We start from the raw sequence: 21,760 nt of genomic DNA, 5'->3' as shown, positions 1-21,760 counted from the left end.
CCAAGGAAAATTAATCTTTTTGGCAAGTCTCAACATATCTTTTCCCAGAGGTATTATGGCTTGCATAAGGCTTCAGGGAAGTAAAAAAGTACAGTGGGGAGAACAAGTATTTGATACACTGCCGATTTTGCAGGTTTTACTACTTACAAAGCATGTAGAGGTCTGTAAATTTTTCATAAATACACTTCAACTGTGAGAGACGGAATCTAAAACAAAAATCAAGAAAATCACATTATAAGATTTTTAAGTAATTAATTTGCATTTTTATTGCATGACATAAGTATTTGATACATCAGAAAAGCAGAACTTAATATTTGGTACAAAACCTTTGTTTGCAATTACAGAGATCATACATTTCCTGTAGGTCTTGATCAGGTTTGCACACACTGCAGCAGGGATTTTGGCCCAATCCTCCATACAGACCTTCTCCAGATCCTTCAGGTTTCGGGGCTGTCGCTGGGCAATACGGACTTTCAGCTCCCTCCAAAGATTTTCTATTGGGTTCAGGTCTGGAGACTGGCTAGGCCACTCCAGGACCTTGAGATGCGTCTTACGGAGCCGCTCCTTAGTTGCCCTGGCTGTGTGTTTCGGGTCGTTGTCATGCTGGAAGACCCAGCCACGACTCATCTTCAATGCTCTTACTGAGGGAAGGAGGTTGTTGGCCAAGATCTCGCGATACATGGCCCCATCCATCCTCCCCTCAATACGGTGCAGTCGTCCTGTCCCCTTTGCAGAAAAGCATCCCCAAAGAATGATGTTTCCACCTCCATGCTTCACGGTTGGGATGGTGTTCTTGGGGTTGTACTCATCCTTCTTCTTCCTCCAAACACGGCGAGTGGAGTTTTGACCAAAAAGCTATATTTTTGTCTCATCAGACCACATGACCTTCTCCCATTCCTCCTCTGGATCATCCATATGGTCATTGGCAAACTTCAGACGGGCCTGGACATGCGCTGGCTTGAGCAGGGGGACCTTGCCTGCGCTGCAGGATTTTAATCCATGACGGCGTAGTGTGTTACTAATGGTTTTCTTTGAGACTGTGGTCCCAGCTCTCTTCAGGTCATTGACCAGGTCCTGCCGTGTAGTTCTGGGCTGATCCCTCACCTTCCTCATGATCATTGATGCCCCACAAGGTGAGATCTTGCATGGAGCCCCAGACCGAGGGTGATTGACCGTCATCTTGAACTTCTTCCATTTTCTAATAATTGCGCCAACAGTTGTTGCCTTCTCACCAAGTTGCTTGCCTATTGTCCTGTAGCCCATCCCAGCCTTGTGCAGGTCTACAATTTTATCCCAGATGTCCTTACACAGCTCTCTGGTCTTGGCCATTGTGGAGAGGTTGAAGTCTGTTTGATTGAGTGTGTGGACAGGTGTCTTTTATACAGGTAACGAGTTCAAACAGGTGCAGTTAATACAGGTAATGAGTGGAGAACAGGAGGGCTTCTTAAAAAAAACTAACAGGTCTGTGAGAGCCGGAATTCTTACTGGTTGGTAGGTGATCAAATACTTATGTCATGCAATAAAATGCAAATGAATTCCTTAAAAATCATACAATGTGATATTCTGGATTTTTGTTTTAGATTCCGTCTCTCACAGTTGAAGTGTACCTATGATAACAATTACAGACCTCTACATGCTTTGTAAGTAGGAAAACCTGCAAAATCGGCAGTGTATCAAATCCTTGTTCTCCCCACTGTACATTATGTACATATACGAGTGCTGATCTAGAATAGCCTAGATTGTTAGATTATCATCATTTTATGGATCAGCACTTCTATACTCTGAGACTCTTTGTGAATACAACGCCCCCAGATATTCTCTGATTACTGGGTTCATGATTGGGATGGCACAAAGATGCCCACAGGGAGTCTGTCTGTCTGCACAGCCAAGCTATCATAGTATACTGCTCTATGGTTGAACTGAACAACATCAGGGCAACAGAATAGCCACAGGTGCATTCCAGCTAAAGTGGATACTAGGCTTGAATGGTGACACTAAAGAACAGTTTCCCACAGCAATTATTAGTCAGTCTTACAAGTAACAATTGATCCAGTTACAAAAACCCTATTGGTAAGATCAACTCATTCAAAACATATATTATTGAACAGTTCTTATGGGTTTTTGGGAAAGAACTCACAGACAGAAGAAAACATATTAAAGCGATCTGGGAGGATGTTGTTGCTTTCACAAACTAGCTTCACACTGTCACACTATCTCTGTTCCATCACTCTCTCTGTCTCTCTCTCTCTCGCTCTCTCTTTCTATGACTCTCTCTCTCTCTCTCTCTCTCTCTCTCTCTGTCTCTCTCTCTCTGTCTCTCTCTCTCTCTCTCTCTCTCTGTCTCTCTCTCTCTGTCTCTCTCTGTCTCTCTCTGTCTCTCTCTGCCTGTCTGAGCCCACCTTGTGGTATTTGGGCTGCGTGTGGGAGGTTTGTAGAGAAGTCCGTCACTACCACTCTCAGAGTGGTGCAAACACATTTATCCATTTGTTTTAACACTCTCACCTACTCTGCTACCTCTTTTTACTCACTCTCTTTCTTACATGTTCTTTGACGGTGGGTCAAGTCACAAGTGGATGTTACAGAAAGAACAGAAGAGAAAGTAGGGCAGGAGGAAGATGTGAGTGAGAGAGAGGAAGAGAGAGATAGAGAGATGAAGAGAGAGAGGGGAAGAGAGAGAGAGAGGAAGAGAAAGATAGAGAGATGAAGAGAGAGAGAGATGAAGTGAGAGAGAGAGAGATGAAGAGAGAGAGCAAGAGAGAGATGAAGAGAGAGAGATAGATAGACAGAGAGCGAGACAGAGAGAGAAGAGAGAGAGAGAGACAGAGAGAGGAGAGAGAGGAGAGAGATGAAGAGAGAGACCTATCCAGTTTTCTCAGATCTGTGAAGGAACAATCTGTTGACGTTTCACTCCTCTCTCTTTTGCATGTCCTATTCCCACCCGTTCCACTCTTCCAGCACCAAGAGGCGCTACTACAACACTACTTCACACACCAATACAACAGAATCTTATAAGTTTCCTAAAATCTCTCTCTCTCTCTCTCTCTCTCTCTCTCTCAACATCCTTCCACCCCCCTCCTCCACCTCTCCCTCCAGGGTATAGGGTACTCACGTAGGCAGACGCCGGCCAGCAGGCGCAGACCATTCTCTGGGGGGAAGCAGGTTGGGAAGAGGGGCTGTAGGACGTAGTTGGAGAAGGTGAGGGCGATCACTGCCTGGTTGGTGGGGTATATCACCAGCACTGCGATCCATAGACGCAGGAACCTAGAGGAGGCGGGAGGGAGGAAGAGAGACAGAGGGAGAGGAGAGGGAGGGGTAAATTAGGGATATGAACAGTAGACACTGACGCACACACATGCGCACGCACACACACACACACACACACACAGATTGTGTGTTTTAAAACATATAGTAGGAGGAGTACAGTAGTTGGACTGGATAACAATGTATTGTATCATGAAGGGGGCAGAGCCTACTGTTAGAGGGATAGTGATCACTCACTCACTCATTCACTCTCTCATGCACTCACTCACTCACTCACTCACTCACTCACTCACTCACTCACTCACTCACTCACTCACTCACTCACTCACTCACTCACTCACTCACTCACTCACTCACTCACTCACTCACTCACTCACTCACTCACTCACTCACTCACTCAGAGAGTGGATGGTGTGTTTGTGTGTGTGTGTTTGTGTGTGTTAAGGAGGGGGGGGGAGGGGGGTCATTACGCTTCGCTACGTTCCCCTTGGCTGTTACTCACAAAGAATGTGTGTGTGCGTGTTAGTGTGCATGCGTGTTTGTGTGCATGCGTGTTTGTGTGCATGCGTGTTAGTGTGCATGCGTGTTTGTGTGCATGCGTGTTTGTGTGCATGCGTGTTAGTGTGCATGCGTGTTTGTGTGCATGCGTGTTTGTGTGCATGCGTGTTTGTGTGCATGCGTGTTTGTGTGAGCCGGTGTTCAGCCAGTGTGTGTCTATGTGTGTGTTAACAAATGTTCACAAATGTTACAATACGTCTGTAAGATTCAAGTAAAACCCCAAAGCAGAGCCCTCAGTAAAGGAACTGATTTGCTAACACTGTGTGATAGTGTCTCATCAGGACTGTGTGTCACCACCATGGCTAGCCACTGGAATGCTTGGCCTGACACCCCCGCACCACTGGGGTGGGCACATCCACAAACACCTATGGAGACCTGTGGAGAGTCTCTGCGGAAGAGTCCACTCCCCCCATCCCCCCAGCAACGCAGGGGTGTCCTTATCAACAACTTTGTTTCTGCTGTACCCTCCTCCTACTCCTAAACAGTACACCATCAAAACAAATACTCCTTGATCGTAGTTTCGTATCACAGAGAGAAGGAAACAGCGAAAACAGTATGTGCCCCGAAAAACTTCAAACCTAAACATCTGAGGCATCTGGAGGAAACAGTTAGAGACCCATTCTAACATACTAAACAAAGCCTTCAAACAGAAAATATGAGTTGGTTCTGGGTAAAAGTTTGTTTCATTGTAAACTTCTCATTGATCTACTGACGGGACACTAACAATAGTCTGAGGTGTTGTTGGCTGGGTGGATTCCTCTCTGAAAATACTCTGATACAAAATGGATCCAGACTGTTACAACACAAGGTCAGGGCTCAATCTGTGTGTGTTTACCGTCTGGGGGAACACTACAAACACACAGACTGTGTTTAATCAATGTGGACAAAGGATTGGTGATATGGCCTGGGGAGAAGATACCAGAGAGGATAGGAGTGAGTGAGCGAGTGAATGAGTGAGTGAGTTAGATCAGTAAATACAGTTGTGGGTCAAAGGTCACCAAGCACCACAGATCCAGCCACTCACCCTGCCAGTCCTCCGAAGATGTCCTTGACGTATGCGTAGTCTCCCCCTGACTTGGGGATGGTGACACCCAGCTCGGCGTAGCACAGCGCTCCGATGGCTGTGATGATACCAGTGACGATCCACACGATCAGCGCCAGACCCACGGAGCTGGCGTTCTCCATCACACCCTTAGGGCTGACGAAGATCCCCGACCCGATGATGTTACCTGGAATAGAGAGAAGAAGAGGGGATGGTTATTGAAGTGTCACCAACAGTTATTTGAAGCACTGAGGAGAAAGGGGGGCGGTTATTAGCGTGACAACAGTGCCATTCACAGGCAGGAAGATTTGAAGGGGGTCGGAGAAATTAGGGTGAGAACATCAGTTCCACCATCTAATGACGAGGGGAGAGGGGAATGTTATCGATGTGACACCAGCATTCGTCACTGGGTGCAATCAGGAGATTAATTGGGGGGAACAGAGTGGAACCAATGGAGACAGTTTAAAGACGGATTCTTAACAATATGTGTAACAAAAGCACAGTTCAGAATCCCTATTCCAATCATGAGTGTACTCTATACCACTGAGAGACAATACTGTGTTACCATACCCATAGGAGGACGCATTTGATTACTCAGCCTTTTAGCTGATTTCCTCAAGAGAGAAGAAGAGGGAGAAAAACACAACATTGGGATTTAAAGAGTGGTGTAGTGAAAAATGGATGACAGAGGGAAAATGTGAGAGGACAAAGGAGACAGATAGAGAGATAAAGTAGAAGAAGAAAGAGAGAGAGAGACAAAGAGAGAGGAGAGAATGTAGCTTTAACAGCAATGAGCAGCCAGCCAGCAGACAGACTGGAAACGCAATGTGCTGAGTTAGCACTGAGGATGAGGAGACACAGAGAGAGAGAGAGAGAGAGAGAGAGAGAGAGAGCGAGAGAGAGAGAGAGAGAGAGAGAGAGAGAGAGAGAGAGAGAGAGAGAGAGAGAGAGAGAGAGAGAGAGAAAGGGGGGAGAGGTGACAGAGTACAACGAGGAACGACGAGGCCTGTGTGTGTGTGTGTGTGTGTGTGTAGTAAGGAGGCCCCTACACTCCATCAGAACAATTCCCTGACCGCCTCTATAAGCATCAGACAAGTAAACATGACAGAGACTGTGTGTGTGTGTGTGTGTGTGTTAGGTTAGACTTGGTTCAGATGACAGGTTAACGACTCGCACCCCATTAGTGATCTGACAAAGCAGTAGGGGTCAGAGGTCGAGGGTTGAGAATCAGATTCAGCTGACTGATTGGCTCATAAACCTCGACAGAGAATAGGGCGTCAGGGCTAAAGGTCGTACATTTGAACTTACAGAGTCAGAGTTGAGTGAGGAGAATACACAGTACAAAAGCCAAAGGTATTGATACAGACTTTTTGTGTGTGTGTGTGTGTGTGTGTGTGTGTGTGTGTGTGTGTGTGTGTGTGTGTGTGTGTGTGTGTGTGTGTGAGTGTGTGTGTGTGTGAGTGTGTGAGAGTGTGTGTGTGTGAGTGTGTGTGTGTGAGAGAGTGAGTGAGTGAGTGAGTCCGTGAGTGAGTGAACATGTGCAGAAAGTGTCTGGAAGCACTAACCTACACACACACACACACACCTAAACACCTGTCCTGTATTGTCCCAATGGTTGCTATGATGTAGATGAACAGTCTGAAACCACAAGCCTTAAAATGCTCCATATGCATCAGGAACTGTACTCGCTGGTGCACTTATGTAACGTTGACTTAGTGCCTGAAGGGTAAAGGATGATTAATCTCAACCTTGACTAAAGGAAGTGACTGCTTCCAGTTAGTTTACTACATCTTTGAAACTGTGCAGTCAGTGTCAGCTTTACAATGCTTCAGTTCAGCAACTTTGTGTGTGACCCTTGGATGGTGAGACAATGAGAGGGGACTGGGTTAGGTTATAGGTTCACTGGTGAGACAATGAGAGGGGACTGGTAGGACTGGTGTAGTCATTGGCTGGAGGTAGTTTCCACCATAGTTAACTCCATGAAGGAGAGTTTGCAACCGAACACTTTGAGAGCATGGTGGAGAATCGGGAATGAAACCTAAAGGTCTCTGGAAGCACTAGAGCATGTACGAACCAAACCCAGCATGTGTAATCTCCAGGAGAATGTATACAAAAATATCACTGGCCTCAAACAAAGCTGGTAGGCCTAGAGCTCAGACATGTTCATGTCATGCGCTAGACTTACTTACTCAGACAAAGGCCACGTCCCAAATGGCACCCTATTCCCTACACAGTGCACTACTTTTAAGGGAATAAGGTGCCATTTGGGACGCAAGCATAGCTTACTTCAGCCTTATGATCCCCTTTCATGAACAATGTGCTGTGTAGTGTGTGCTAGTCTACTGCCCCCTTACCAGAGGCAGAGCCCTTAACCAGAGCTCCCGAGCAACAAGCTATGATGAACCAACAAGCATCCCAGAACAACACAGACAGGTGAACGCTGAGCACAGATGTAATGTGCAAAAGCCTCTCCAAGTCCTAAAACTTAGACTGGGTCAAACTATGTGCCTGCTCAGGCTTTGAGATGGTTTTGCACATGTCATGCTAGATAGAGTGTCTGCAGCTGTGTAGTGCTACAGTTGTAGGGTGAAGTTGCCCCTAAAAGCTGATCTTGGCTTAGTTTTGCATTCCCCCCACTAATGGTTAAGGTTAGGATTGGGGGAGGGGAAGCTGATCCTAGATCTGTACCAAGGGGACTTCACCCCAGAGCATACTACTACAGCTATGAGCAGGTTCTGTAGTATTACAAAGACCAGGGAGATTAGCACATTTGTACTTCCTCCCTGTCCAAAGCCCTCTACAAACTCCCCAGCTGAGGCAACCTGCTGCTTGGACACTGTCCAGAAGCTCTCCAAGGACACACACGCGCGCACATGCACACACACTCACACAGGTGCACATACACACACACAGACACTAAGACGCATACACACACAGACGCTAAGACGCACACATACACACACACACACACACCTCCGAGGGCACTGCCATCAGCACTTCTCATTCCAGCAGTGCCCAGCTTTGAGTTTAATGGGCCCCAAGTAAAAGAGTATGGAGGTGACGAATGAAGAAATAATGAAAGGAGGAAAGAAGGAGGGGGGAGAGGTGAAGAATGCAGTGAGCTGCTGCAATCCCCATCATCCACCTGACTGTGACTCCTGCCTGCTGACTCTGATTAGGCCACCTCACCCTCCTCCTCACCCCCCTAACCCTCCTCACCCTCCTCACCCTCCTCCAACCCCCCCCCCCCCCCCTCACCCTCCTCACCCCTCTCACCCTCCTCACCCCCCTCACCCAGAAGGGGGTGGAGGTGGACTCAGAGGACAATAGATCTGACTGACTGTACCTTTAGCTCATAAAAAACTCCCTCCCTCAGCCCCCTTCGAGGAAACTCAGTGAAACGGACAGAGAACAAAGGCTGAGGGAAGAGTTGGAACTTGGCAGTTTGAGTTCAGTCATCTGACGATAAGGCCTCTCACGTGAGATAAGAGGAGAGATCAGGGTTGTGTTCATTTGGCACCGAACAGAAGAAAACAGATTCAAACAGGGAGGGACAGTACCTGAACTTGTCCAATAAGAAATGTTCGTTTTCGTTTTCTGTTGCTAACCATTTTGCTTCGGTGTGTATTAATGAATACGGCCCAGATGTGTTCGTGAATGAATGACCTTACAGTAGGCTAGGTTGTCTCTGCTGATCGACCACCACTATGTCTGAATGACTGTGGACTATGGATGGTGATAAACATAGAGTGTCATCATGACATGTAGCCTACTACGGTAATCGTTGGCTTGCTCTTTTAAACCTTAATGATTGGAGTTAAATGATGTGGGTTAAACTGTTAATGATATTTGGAAGATGAAGAACCTATGGACCGGGCGGGTGCAATTCACTACTCTAGTCTCTTCACTCTTTTACAATTAAAAACAGCAAGGGCTGCGACCCAAGTGACACCCTATTCCCTATATAGCGCACCACTTTGGACCAGGGCCCATAGGGCCCATACGGCTCTGGTCAAAAGTAATGCACTTTAAAGGGAATAGGGTGCCATTTTAGTTTTTTAACCCTTCTGTTTTAATGATGGCGAGTCTAGTACTTATGTTGGAGATTAATTAATGATATTTGAATGGAGGAGAGTCTATGGGGCAGAAGTCAGGACATAGAGGCTCTCTTCATACAGGCTCACTCAATTGAGCTCAAAGGAGAGGGCCAACCAAGGGCCTACCCTTTAATATCTGCTTCATTTGCTGTTAGCTGTAACTCTCTCTCTCTCCCTCTCTCCCTCTCCCCCTCTTTTTTTCTCTCTCTCTATCTCCATCTCTCTCTACCCCCCAATCTGTATCTAACCAGAAAGGCCCCTCCGACTATCCAGACCGTTCAGTTACCATGGAAACCTGTCAGCGAGTGAGTCATCTCCCTCAAGGTTGAGAGACCAGAGAACAGAGACCACACCACTGATTCACCGGGACCTCACAACAACACATCCTCTGTCTGTGTATCGATCTACACAGCATTGCATTTAATTGAACGACTGGTAACTGCTGAAGTGATGCAATAGCCATCAACGATAATTAGCCTACATTAGAAGATGCTGAAAATTATCCACTAATAAAGTGCCATTTTGAGTATGTGGGAGAGTGACCTTACGCTACCCAAACCAAATCTTATGAATAATGGCTCTGAGTCATGCCATTCTTCAAAGCAGCTCTCAGCAACTCTGAGCAGTGGTCAGTCCAATTCACTTTCATAGCACTGGCTGTCCAACTAGTTATGCACGGACGCGCGCGCACACACACACTTTCTCTGAGTCAATCAGTGTACCTAAAGCTCAGGTGGGTCACAGTAGGCTATTATTCAAAATCAACTACGCCTATTAATACTTTTTTCGCAAACCAGCCTTTGCAAATATGCATGAACATTATTAGAGACATTATCCATTCCAATGTTTGATTTTTGACACTTACCAACAATAATTCCGCAGGCGCTCACAAGGCCGATCTCTTTCTTCAGAGCCACCCCTCCTCCTGACTCCTTCCCGGACTCGGCGACAGCATCCCCGCTAGACGCGGCTGCGCTGCCCCGTTGCCTTGGTCCGTTCGTCATTTTGGTGATAAGAGTTGTTCAGTCCTCGCTCTGACACTTGCTGCTGCAGCTATGCCTGTGGTCGCTCTCAATTGACAGCTAAAGAGCACTTGGACGTAGCAACTCAATGTGCGCTTCGGTAAGAACACACAGCACACTTCACAACACTTGTTGCAGTATTCTGGTGTAGCCTATTCAATACCTCACGAATCGAATTGAGCCTTCAGATGTTATGGGCAACGTACTGCCACAAATGGTTAATTTATATATACAATAAGTCAGTGCACTTACACTTTATGTAAACTTTGTTTTTAACCCTGTATCCTCATGTTGCTGTTGTCCAGGATACCAATGTATTTGTTGTTATAATGTTGCACTCGTGCACTACCTGAGCGCTAAGGAAATTGCAACAATGTAGCCTACCTAATCAATTTAATAAAATACAAAAAATGCCTAGTTTGCACTGCGGGCAACGACAACAAAAACATGAGATAACAGCTTTCTATCTCGTATTGACCGTTAACGCGACTGTCTAATTTGAGTAACAAAGTTGTGATATTTCACTGGTAATCTATTTTCACTGTTAGAGATATCATAAAAAAAACGTATTGTTGAAAATATCTAACCAAACAAGTAACATGTATTCAATAGTCCATTTAGTGAACAAGAATGGCGTATTCCAGTGACATACTGCGAAAGAAACCTCGTGTCACAATTTTTTTTGTCGTTTTGAAACAAAACTAAGAAGACTTTCACTGCTTCCTTGCTTCCAGGTGAGCGCTCGAGAGACCCGCCTTAGAGCATCCCTTTAAAACTGGTTGAAAAACACACAACTGTGTCTCCCACCCCAAAATCGAACCTCAATAAAAATGTCCTTTCTGGTCTTCAAACATGAGCTGTATCCTCGCAGCTTGGTTTGACTCAGCAATGAGCAAGATATTGGGTAAATATACATATCCCCTTAATTTGAGTACAGTAGGACCGCCCCCTTACCGCGCTAGCCCCTCCTCTTCTCACCACAAGGCTTTTCTTCCATCAGTTCGGCTTGTACTATATACCCTCCCCCTCCTCCCAATATCCCCCTCCTCCCCCATATTCAAGTAATCAGCTTTTCCTCAACCCCCCTCTGCTTCATACAGTACGCCCCCATATCCCCTCAAATAGGGGTACTCATCGAAGAAAACACCAAACAAACATAGTGGAGTACTACACAAACTCTCTCTCCTCCTTTCTCTCTCGCCCCCTTTCCCTTTCCCTTCTCTCTCTCTCTCTCTCTCTCTCTCTCTCTCTCTCTCTCTCTCTCTCTCTCTCTCTCTTCCCCTTTCTCTGTTTCTCTCTCCCCCTTTCTCTCTCTCTCACTCCCCCTTTCTCTCTTTCTCTCTCCCTCGTTCTCTCTCTCTCACTCACACCTGACTCTAAATTTAGCACGTTCACTTGCACCTCTTGTGTTTGCTAGTGGTGGAGTAGGCTATACCATTAGCCTACATATATATGTAACACATGGTGGAGAGAGTTCATTTTTCTAACTTCAGGGTGACGAAAGTCCTCTAAATTTCCCTATGACGACCTTGTTGTCATTGCACACACAGACCATACACACCACACACACAGTTCACACACAACACACCATGCACACTGTGTGAATGTACATGTGTCTCCAGCAGGTCTCTTGGGTGTGGCTGACATGCCACTCTTGTGCTCCTATCCTTGATTATCTGCTGTGTGTTTTTGTGTTTTGTCTTTGTGTGCATTTGTGTGTGTGTGTGTGTGTGCGTTTGTGTGTGAGTAAAACAGGTGTTTATTTGCAGGCAAGCTGTCTTTCAAGATGTATAGCCGACTCATAGCAGGTGTCCAAGGGCTTGAAACTTTGACATTGTAAACTGTGTACATCGTGAGCCTCACCTCGGCTGTAAAGGACATGATTGATGTTTTATAGTGGTGAGATGCTGTAACAGAGAAAATGAACCATGTGACCAGTCAAAGTCTAGCCATACCATCAGACTAGAGTGTCCAGCTGGTTGGTTCTGGATGGGTTATTGCTGAGATAGGCTTGCCTCTACCAGATTATCCAACTCCTATTCCTAACCATAACCATTAGGCCGATCAACAAATATCTGACCCTGGATCTGTGGTTAGGAAACTCCCTGACACAAAGCTGTTCAGTGTTTCTGAGTGGCCCAGTAACCTGCTTCCCCAGGCATGCCCAGTGTGCGTGCCAGTGTGTGTGTGTGTGTGTGTCAGTGTGTGAGGTCTAAGTAAAGAGAGATCTTCTTCCCTACTCGCCACCGCGTTAATGGCCTCAATGACAGACAAGTGTCAGTGTGTGTGTTTGTGTGTCACTGTGTGTGTGTGTGTGTGTGTGTGTGTGCGTGTGTGCATGCGTGTCTGTGTGTGTATGTGTGTGTGTGTGTGTGTGTGTGTGTGTGTCAGTGTGCGGTCACTGTGAATATGACCCACTAGGTCATATTTATGTTCTCTCCCACTCAGCAGTGCAGTCCTAAGGTCCCAAATGGCACCCTATTCCCTATATAGTGCACTACTTTTGATCAGAACACTATATAGGGACTAGGGTGCCATTTGGGACACAGCGTACTGAAGGCTATTTTGAGAAATCATTAGTTGAGGTTATGCAACTGTTAACACTGGTTTGATGAGCTAAACCAGCTTTGCTCATTTTAATTTGATACGGTCTAGTCATGACATGTTCAATAAGACTCATAGACAGTAAACTAGCACACCTTAACATGCTACAGTGGCTTGCGAAAGTATTCACCCCCCTTGGCATTTTTCCTATTATGTTGCCTTACAACCTGGAATTAAATGATTTTTGGGGGGTTTGTATCATTTGATTTACACAACATGCCTACCACTTTGAAAATGCAAAATATTTTTTCTTGTGAAACAAACAAGAAATAAGACACAAAAAACAGAAAACTTGAGCGTGCATAACTATTCACCCCCCCAAAGTCAATACTTTGTAGAGCCACCTTTTGCAGCAATTACAGCTGCAAGTCTCTTGGGGTATGTCTCTATAAGCTTGGCACATCTAGCCACTGGGATTTTTGCCCATTCTTCAAGGCAAAACTGCTCCAGCCCCTTTCAAGTTGGATGGGTTCCACTGGTGTACAGCAATCTTTAAGTCATACCACATATTCTCAATTGGATTGATGTCTGGGCTTTGACTAGGCCATTCCAAGACATTTAAATGTTTCCCCTTAAACCACTCGAGTGTTGCTTTAGCAGTATGCTTAGGGTCATTGTCCTGCTGGAAGGTGAACCTCCGTCCCAGTCTCAAATCTCTGGAAGACTGAAACAGGTTTCCCTCAAGAATTTCCCTGTATTTAGCGCCATCCATCATTCCTTCAATTTTGACCAGTTCCCCAGTCCCGGCCGATGAAAAACATCCCCACAGCATGCTGCTGCCACCACCATGCTTCACTGTGGGGATGGTGTTCTCGGGGTGATGAGAGGTGTTGGGTTTGCACCAGAGTACCTTCATCCATATGTTTGGGGAGTCTCCCACATGCCTTTTGGCGAACACCAAATGTGTTTGCTTATTTTTTTCTTTAAGCAATGGCTTTTTTCTGGCCACTCTTCCGTAAAGCCCAGCTCTGTAGAGTGTACGGCTTAAAGTGGTCCTATGGACAGATACTTCAATCTCCGCTGTGGAGCTTTGCAGCTCCTTCAGGGTTATCTTTGGTCTCTTTGTTGCCTCTCTGATTAATGCCCTCCTTGCCTGGTCCGTGAGTTTTGGTGGGCGGCCCTCTCTTGGCAGGTTTGTTTGTTTTGGTGCCATATTTTTTCCATTTTTTAATAATGGATTTAATGGTGCTCCGTGAGATGTTCAAAGTTTCGGATATTGTTTTTTTCCCAACCCTGATCTGTACTTCTCCACAACTTTGTCCCTGACCTGTTTGGAGAGCTCCTTGGTCTTCATGGTGCCACTTGTTTGGTGGTGCCCCTTGCTTAGTGGTGTTGCAGACTCTGGGGCCTTTCAGAACAGGTGTATATATACTGCAGAGCTTGCTCAGGAATGGCAGCAGGCAGGTGTGAGTGCAACTGCACGCACAGTGAGGCGAAGACTTTTGGAGGATGGCCTGGTGTCAAGAAGGGCAGCAAAGAAGCCACTTCTCTCCAGGAAAAACATCAGGGACAGACTGATATTCTGCAAAAGGTACAAGGATTGGACTGCTGAGGACTGGGGTAAAGTCATTTTCTCTGATGAATCCCCTTTCCGATTGTTTGGGGCATCCGGAAAACACGTTGTCCGGAGAAGACAAGATAAGCGCTACCATTAGTCCTGTGTCATGCCAACAGTAAAGCATCCTGAGACCATTCTTGTGTGGGGTTGCTTCTCAGCCAAGGGAGTGGGCTCACTCACAATTTTGCCTAAGAACACAGCCATGAATAAAGAATCGTACCAACACATCCTCCGAGAGCAACTTCTCCCAACCATCCAATAACAGTTTGGTGACGACCAATGCCTTTTCCAGCATGATGGAGCACCTTGCCATAAGGCAAAAGTGATAACTAAGTGGCTCGGGGAACAAAACATTGACATTTTGGGTCCATGGCCAGGAAACTCCCCAGACCTTAATCAAGAGGCGGGTGGACAAACAAAAACCCACAAATTCTGACAAACTCCAAGCATTGATTATGCAAGAATGGGCTGCCATCAGTCAGGATGTGGCCCAGAAGTTAATTGACAGCATGCCAGGGCGGATTGCAGAGGTCTTGAAAAAGAAGGGTCAACACTGCAAATATTGACTCTTTGCATAAACTTTATGTAATTGTCAATAAAAGCCTTTGACACTTATGGAATACTTGTAATTATACTTCAGTATACCATAGTACCATCTGACAAAAATATCTCATAACACTGAAGCAGCGAACTTTGTGAAGACCAATACTTGTCTCATTCTCAAAACATTTGACCACGACTGTATGTCATATCGTAGAAAAATAAACCGCATTCACACAGATTTGCACAAAGTGGGCAGTTCGGATTTGTCACTTCAAGCCCAAAGACACTGAGTGAACAAAACATTAAGAACACCTGCTCTTTCCATGACATAGACTAACCAGGTGAATGCAGGTGAAAGTTGTGATCCCTTATTGATGTCACCTGTTAAATCCACTTGAATCAGTGTAGATGAAGGGGAGGAGACAGTTTAAAGAAGGATTTTTAAGCCTTGACACAATTGAGGCATGGATTGTGTATGTGTGCCATTCAGGGGGTGAATGGGCAAGACCAAATATTTAAGTGTCTTTGAACGGGGTATGGTAGTCCGTGCCAAGCGCACCGGTTTGAGTGTGTCAAGAACCGCAACGCTGCTGGGTTTTTCACTCTCAACAGCTTCCCGTGTGTATCAAGAATGGTCCCACCACCCAAAGGACATCCAGCCAACTTGACACAACTGTGGGAAGCATTGGAGTCAACACGGGCCAGCATCCATGTGGAACGCTTTCGACAGTTTGTAGTCCATGCGCCGACAAATTGAGGCTGTTCTGAAGGCAAAAGGGGATGCAACTCAATATCAGAAAGGTGTTCCTAATGTTCTGTACACTCAGTGTATGTCATACTTTGACTAAAACAATGACTTATTGACTTAAATCCTTGTGCAACATAATGGGTAAGCTCTGGCTATGATTTCTATTGGTGTGTACGTTTAAACAGTAATCAGAAATTATGAGAATCTCTTCTCGCTGCTCTGAAATCGGTTAAGATTTGATCAATACAGTATATTACCTTATTTGAATGCACTTACAATAAATTGCTCTGGATGAGAGAGTCTTCCAATGACTACATAATGCATTGCTTTTCTATTCCTCTGGTAATACCTGATAACTCTTGATCAGGTTTGAGATTGAAACCCAGGGAACATTTCTGTTGGTCCTGTTTGCAGTGATTGATTAAATCCAACTGACTCTAACTGCCTTTTTTGTTTGGAGTGGCACATGACTTTGATAATAGATTACAATGAATGACAACAAGTGATTAGACAAGTGATGCAATTGGTAAATGGGTGATTAGCACAATCAATTGATCAAATCTATTTATAAAGCCCTTTTTACATCAGCAGTTGTTACAAAGTGCTTTTTACCATAATCACAGATGTTTGTTAAGTGTGCTGTGTTAATCTTATCGACAGTAGTCTTAATACCATACGTGTGTGTGTGTACTAATTTGTTTTCTAATCTCATCTGTGTAGGGACAATAGACAGTGAGTTAGACCAGAGAATAGTCGCAGTGTTTTCCTTCTGTCTTGATCATTGTGACAGAGCAGTGAATAGGTTAAGAAGGATATGTCTGTTTGCAGAGTGGCTTGTTGGCACACATAATAGACCTGAGGTAGAGACAGGCTCTTGTGTGCGGAAGCTGGGGTGTGTGTGTGTGTGTGCGTACGTGTGTGTATGGCTGGATGGCTATGTTTGATCTGACCACTGGACCGTTAGGGCAATGAGATAAGGACAGACAATGCCTGCTCACACCCAGGAGATGGAGGAGAGGGAGAGAGAGGGATAGAGAGGGAGAGAGAGACGGAGAGAGATAGGGAGAGAGAGGGAGAGGGATAGCAAGAGAGAGAAAGACAGAGAGAGAGAGGGAGAGAGAGAGAGAGAGAGAGAGAGAGAGAGACTGAGAGAGATAGGGAGAGAGAGGGAGAGGGATAGCAAGAGAGAGAAAGACAGAGAGAGGGATAGAGAGAGAGAGAGAGAGAGAGAGAGAGAGAGAGAGAGAGAGAGAGAGAGAGAGAGAGAGAGAGAGAGAGAGAGAGAGAGAGAGAGAGAGAGAGAGAGAGAGAGAGAGAGAGAGAGAGAGAGAGAGAGAGAGAGAGAGAGAGAGAGAGAGAGAGAGAGAGAGAGAGAGAGAGCGAGAGAGACTGAGAGAGATAGGGAGAGAGAGGGAGAGGGATAGCAAGAGAGAGAGAAAGACAGAGAGAGAGAGAGAGAGAGAGAGAGAGAGACGGAGAGACGGAGAGAGAGATGGAGAGAGAGAGGGAGGAGCGGGATAGAGATAGAGAGACGGAGAGAGAGAGAGAGGGATAGAGAGAGAGAGAAAGACGGAGAGAGGGAGGGAGAGAGAGAGAGAGAGAGAGAGAGAGAGACGGAGAGAGAGATGGCGAGAGAGAGAGAGGGAGAGGGATAGAGAGAGACGGAGAGAGAGAGGTATAGAGAGAGACGGAGAGAGAGAGGAAGAAAGAAAAGGAAGAAATAATTGGGAATGATCGGTGATCAGTGAAAAAAAAACAACTTAAACCACAAATATCCAGGACAAAAAGAAAGGAGTGTTAAAATAAAGGAGTGTTAGTGCTGTGCTGTCAGAATGTACTGAGTGTGAACTGCAGTGGCATGTCCTGACTCAGCGGTTCTTGTGCTTTTATCATGGTGATATCATAAAGCAGTCCTCTTTAAACACACACACACGCACGCACACACGCACACACACACACACAGACACACACACACACACACACACACTCCATCTCTCTGCCTCTGTAGGTGATGAAACGCAAGGTAAAAGGCAGAAAGATTCTCCAGATATGGAGGGTTAATGTGTAACCGGGCTTTTTAACCTGTTTACTGCTCAGTGGCTGGACAATTTGAACAATAACATGCAAACACAGAGGTAATGGCTGTGGTGCCACTGAGACCAGAGAGAGGGTCTAGTAGTCAACCTAACCTAACAGGCCATTAGATCCAGTCTGTACGGGTACTACCACAATCACAACCATCCTATCAGACACAGCCATTAGGATCCTATGGAGATGATATATCAGGGTTGGATTACAGCTAGAGTCAGAGTGGCGAAAGGGCAAGGTGATAAACACTTTACTGTCTCATCGTAATAAAGGGATCATAAGCAATCTGAAAAAGTGAACTGTCCCCTTTATTTTGTACCCATCTACAATAAAAAGGAGAGTGGAAAGGAAATCTATTTATTGTTAAAACAAGTATGTTTTACTACATGTAATAACTTCCATCCCCCATTATGATTGGACTGTGCATTGTCTATCTATGGGCTGATTGATGTGATAAAAGAGATTGTTAAAGTTGATGATAGGATTAGTTGTAAAGTGAGAGTGTAGCAATATAATTCATAGAATGGGAACATTGACTCCTCAGACCATGTCAATAGCATAGAATGGGAATATGTGTTCCTGTGTTCCAGGAATTCTAATTCTATGGGTTTATTAGAGTGAGGCCAAGGGGTTCCACCTGTTAGTTCCACCGGGACTAAGAACTGCTGTGATGCAATCGGCAGAGTGCTGAGGCTAGGGTGAGGAGGAGAGGTGGGGTGGGAGAGTGTGTGTGTGCAGCCGTTTACCTCCCTTATGGAAAAAACACATGCATTTCACGTGATCACATGTGATTTAATGTGAAGCAACATGTGATAACATAAAACTACACATGTGACAACATGATCTGATGTGAAATTAATGCGAAATAAATGTGACAACATGATCTGATGTTAAATTAATGTGAAATAAATGTGACAACATTGGGAGGCTAAATCTCAACATGTGATAACATGGAACTACACGTGACAACATGTGACCACATGTGAAAACATGATCTCATGTAAAATAAATGTAACAACATAGGGAGGCAAAATTTAAAGGTGAGACCGTATTTTTACAGCTAATTTAGGGTGTTAATGTGAAAGGATATTATGATGCTGTATGCTGATTACTTGGGACTCAATCTCTCTTGGAATTTGCACTCACAACCTCTTCGTTGCTAGCTACCTGAAGTTCCTGCTGCGCCACCAGGTCTGTACACATAATGGAGATCGACTATATATTTATTGCCAAGAATACACTTCTGCACTTTGCCTAAAGTTGCGGTAAAAATAAAGTAAATACACTATATACACAAAAGTATGTGGACACCCCTTCAAATTAGTGAATTCGGCTATTTCACCCACACCCGTTGCTGACAGGTGTATAAAATCGAGCACACAGCTGCCCCGGTCAACTGTAAGTGCTGTTATTGTGAATTGGAAACATCTAGGAGCAATAACGGCTCAGTCGCAAAGTGGTAGGCCACACAAGCTCACAGAACGGGACCGCTGAGTGCTGAAGCGCGTAACGCATAAAAATCGTCTGTCCTCGGTTGCAACACTCACTACCAAGTTCCAAACTGCCTCTGGAAGCAACATCAGCACAAGAACTGTTCGTTGGGAGCTTCATGAAATGGGTTTCCATGGCTGAGCAGCCGCACACAAGCCTAAGATCACCATGCGCAATGCCAAGTGTCGGCTGGAGTGGTGGAAAGCTCGCCGCCATTGGACTCTGGAGCAGTGGAAACACATTCTCTGGAGTGATGAATCATGCTTCACCATCTGGCAGTCCGACGTACGAATCTGTCCGAATCTTTCCTGTTTCAGCATGACAATGCCTCCGTGCACAAAGCGAGGTCCATACAGAAATGGTTTGTCGAGATCGGTGTGGAAGAACTTGACTGGCTTGCACAGAGCCCTGACCTCAACTCCATCGAACACCTTTGGGATGAATTGGAACGCTGACTGCAAGCCAGGCCTAATCGCCCAACATCAATGCCCGACCTCAATAATGCTCTTGTGGCTGAATGGAAGCAAGTCCCCGCAGCAATGTTCCAACATCTAGTGGAAAGCCTTCCCAGAAGAGTGGAGGCTGTTATAGCAGAAAAAGGGGGACCAACTCCATATTAATGCTCATGATTTTGGAATGAGACGTTCGACGAGCAGGGTCCACATACTTTGATCATGTAGTGTATATACAAAAACTTGAAGGTGCTATTTCTATAAAATGACAGTATGCTGCAGTATTCTGATTTCAATTACTGTAAAATATTTTGCACTGTGACCTCAATTGGGACTTAGCCTTAAAGTTGCAATATGTAACTTTTTGGGAGTCCTGACCAAATCCACATAGAAATGTGTGTTATAGATCTGTCATAATCATTGAAATCAAATCTAATAAGCGGTATATATGTTCTATGTGCCCTATTCCTATGCTTCAGTTCTTAAGTTTGGTTTTTACTTTCAGTTTTGTACATAAGCTTCAAACAGCTGAAAATACAATATTTTAAGTTAATATTTTAGGATATGAAAAATATATTTCACAGCGGTTTAGATGGTACAATGATTCTCTACACTATAGTTCCTTGTTTTGTCACATAAACTGAAATTAGGCAAAGTATTTAAATTTTAGCCACCAGTAAATGGCTGAGCGATTTCTGCATTGTGCGTCTTTAAATGGGATTCAAACTCATAACCTCTCAGTCGCTAGCAACCTGAAATGTCCTGGTGCAGTGCAGCTACACCACCAGATCTGTGAGCGTGAAAGAGATATGGGAGGAATGCATTTCTGCACATTGCTAAAAGCTGCCCAGAATCAAGTAAATAATTGTCACCACCAACGTAACATTAACCTAGCAGTGTACATAAATTCTTCGAACTTCCAAACTCTTGGTTGGGAGTGCGTCGATGTTTCTGCAGAGCCAACAGGTTCATACTAAATGCTTGGAACATATATTAACACACTCTCAAAAAATAATGGTTTGGTTAGGGTACACTACAGTGTTGTACCCTGGGGTACAAAAAGGTCAAAGGGACATTTCACAGGTACACATATGAACTCACATGGTACAGTTCAGTACCTTGTAGGTATAATGGGACATTTTTCTACCCAATATATTGAATATATAATTTACGATCATCACTGCGCTTTAAAATATAGGTGGGGCCAATGTACTGGTGGGGTACATTAGCATATTTGGGGGCATGGTCAAATATATGTGATTTGTGCCAACCGTCAGTGGAAGTGTTGTAGCATTTGAAGTGTTTGGTGTTATGCCAATGTAAGTTAATCACATCCTTTGACACTGTCTGTTCTGCAAACTTTGTAAGAGAATGTGTCAGTAATGAGAGTCATTGTAAGAGGTTATTGTGCATTTTCCACTAAGTTCATGGCAACTTTGTTGCTGTGAATTTGTCATTACTTTCTTTGAAACCACTAGTAAGTAAGTTTTGGAAAATTCACAGTAACCTACTGGCAAAACGTTGCCAGTAACCTACATGTCACTTGCTGCCACTAGCAATCCTTGCCAGTAACGTACTGTGACTTCACTGACTCTTCTCTTCACAACATGCGCATCACTTGCTGATTGGCAGCATACTGTAGCAGCGGCAGTCTTTAAGAAGATTGCAGGTGTAGCTTATTGGAGGCATGGCTTTCAGCAAACTCTTTTTGGTCTGCCATGAGAGGGAATGTCATCCCAGTTAATGTGCTCTGTTGTATTCTATTCATAAACGTAATGCTGCCAGTTCAGCAGCCTTATTCAAGGCTGACATAACTGCATGTACTACAAAAGAATTACTGCAATTTGATATTTCATTTCTAGCTAGTCACCATCTCGTTGTAGTACACACTTCCCTACCAGACCATCAGGTCAGTGAGTGTGATGGATTAGCTACAGCTAGCTGACAGTACGTTATTGAAAATTAATCATTGACTTGAGCTGCCATTGCGCTACTGGAAAATTCACAGTAACCTCTTCACAATGCAGCTCTTACAAAGATTACAGAACTGTCAATAGGAAAAAGTGCTCAACATTCCGACCTTCTGGTACAACATTCCGACTGACGGTTGGTACAGATACAGCATATTCTAGACCATGCCCCCAAATATGCTAATGAGCCCCTGCCAGCACATTGCCCACAACTACATTTCAAAGTGCAGTATCACCACGTTTACATGCTAGTTGGAACTAGCAAACTCAGACATTTCCGACTTGCTAATTCATTCAACGTGGCACGTGATTAACTAGAATCAGTT

At 44.9% G+C, this 21,760-nt stretch overlaps 1 protein-coding gene across 1 annotated transcript; it reads right to left on the bottom strand.

Moving 5' to 3' along the window:
* Positions 1-3,109: 3,109 nt before the first annotated feature.
* Positions 3,110-10,091, bottom strand: LOC311116964 (large neutral amino acids transporter small subunit 2-like; the record flags this gene model as incomplete). The annotated part of the gene is made up of 3 exons (XM_084191970.1): positions 9,824-10,091; positions 4,844-5,048; positions 3,110-3,261 (listed from the first exon to the last, which is right to left on the bottom strand). Coding segments are annotated over exons 1-3 (496 nt in total), but the record flags the coding sequence as incomplete, so codon positions are not given.
* Positions 10,092-21,760: the final 11,669 nt, after the last annotated feature.

The sequence above is a fragment of the Coregonus lavaretus genome, assembly GCF_964263955.1.
Source record: "Coregonus lavaretus genome assembly, contig: HAP1_SCAFFOLD_4932, whole genome shotgun sequence".
Classification (NCBI taxonomy): Eukaryota; Metazoa; Chordata; class Actinopteri; order Salmoniformes; family Salmonidae; genus Coregonus; species Coregonus lavaretus.
This window is presented reverse-complemented; position numbering and strand designations above follow the sequence as displayed.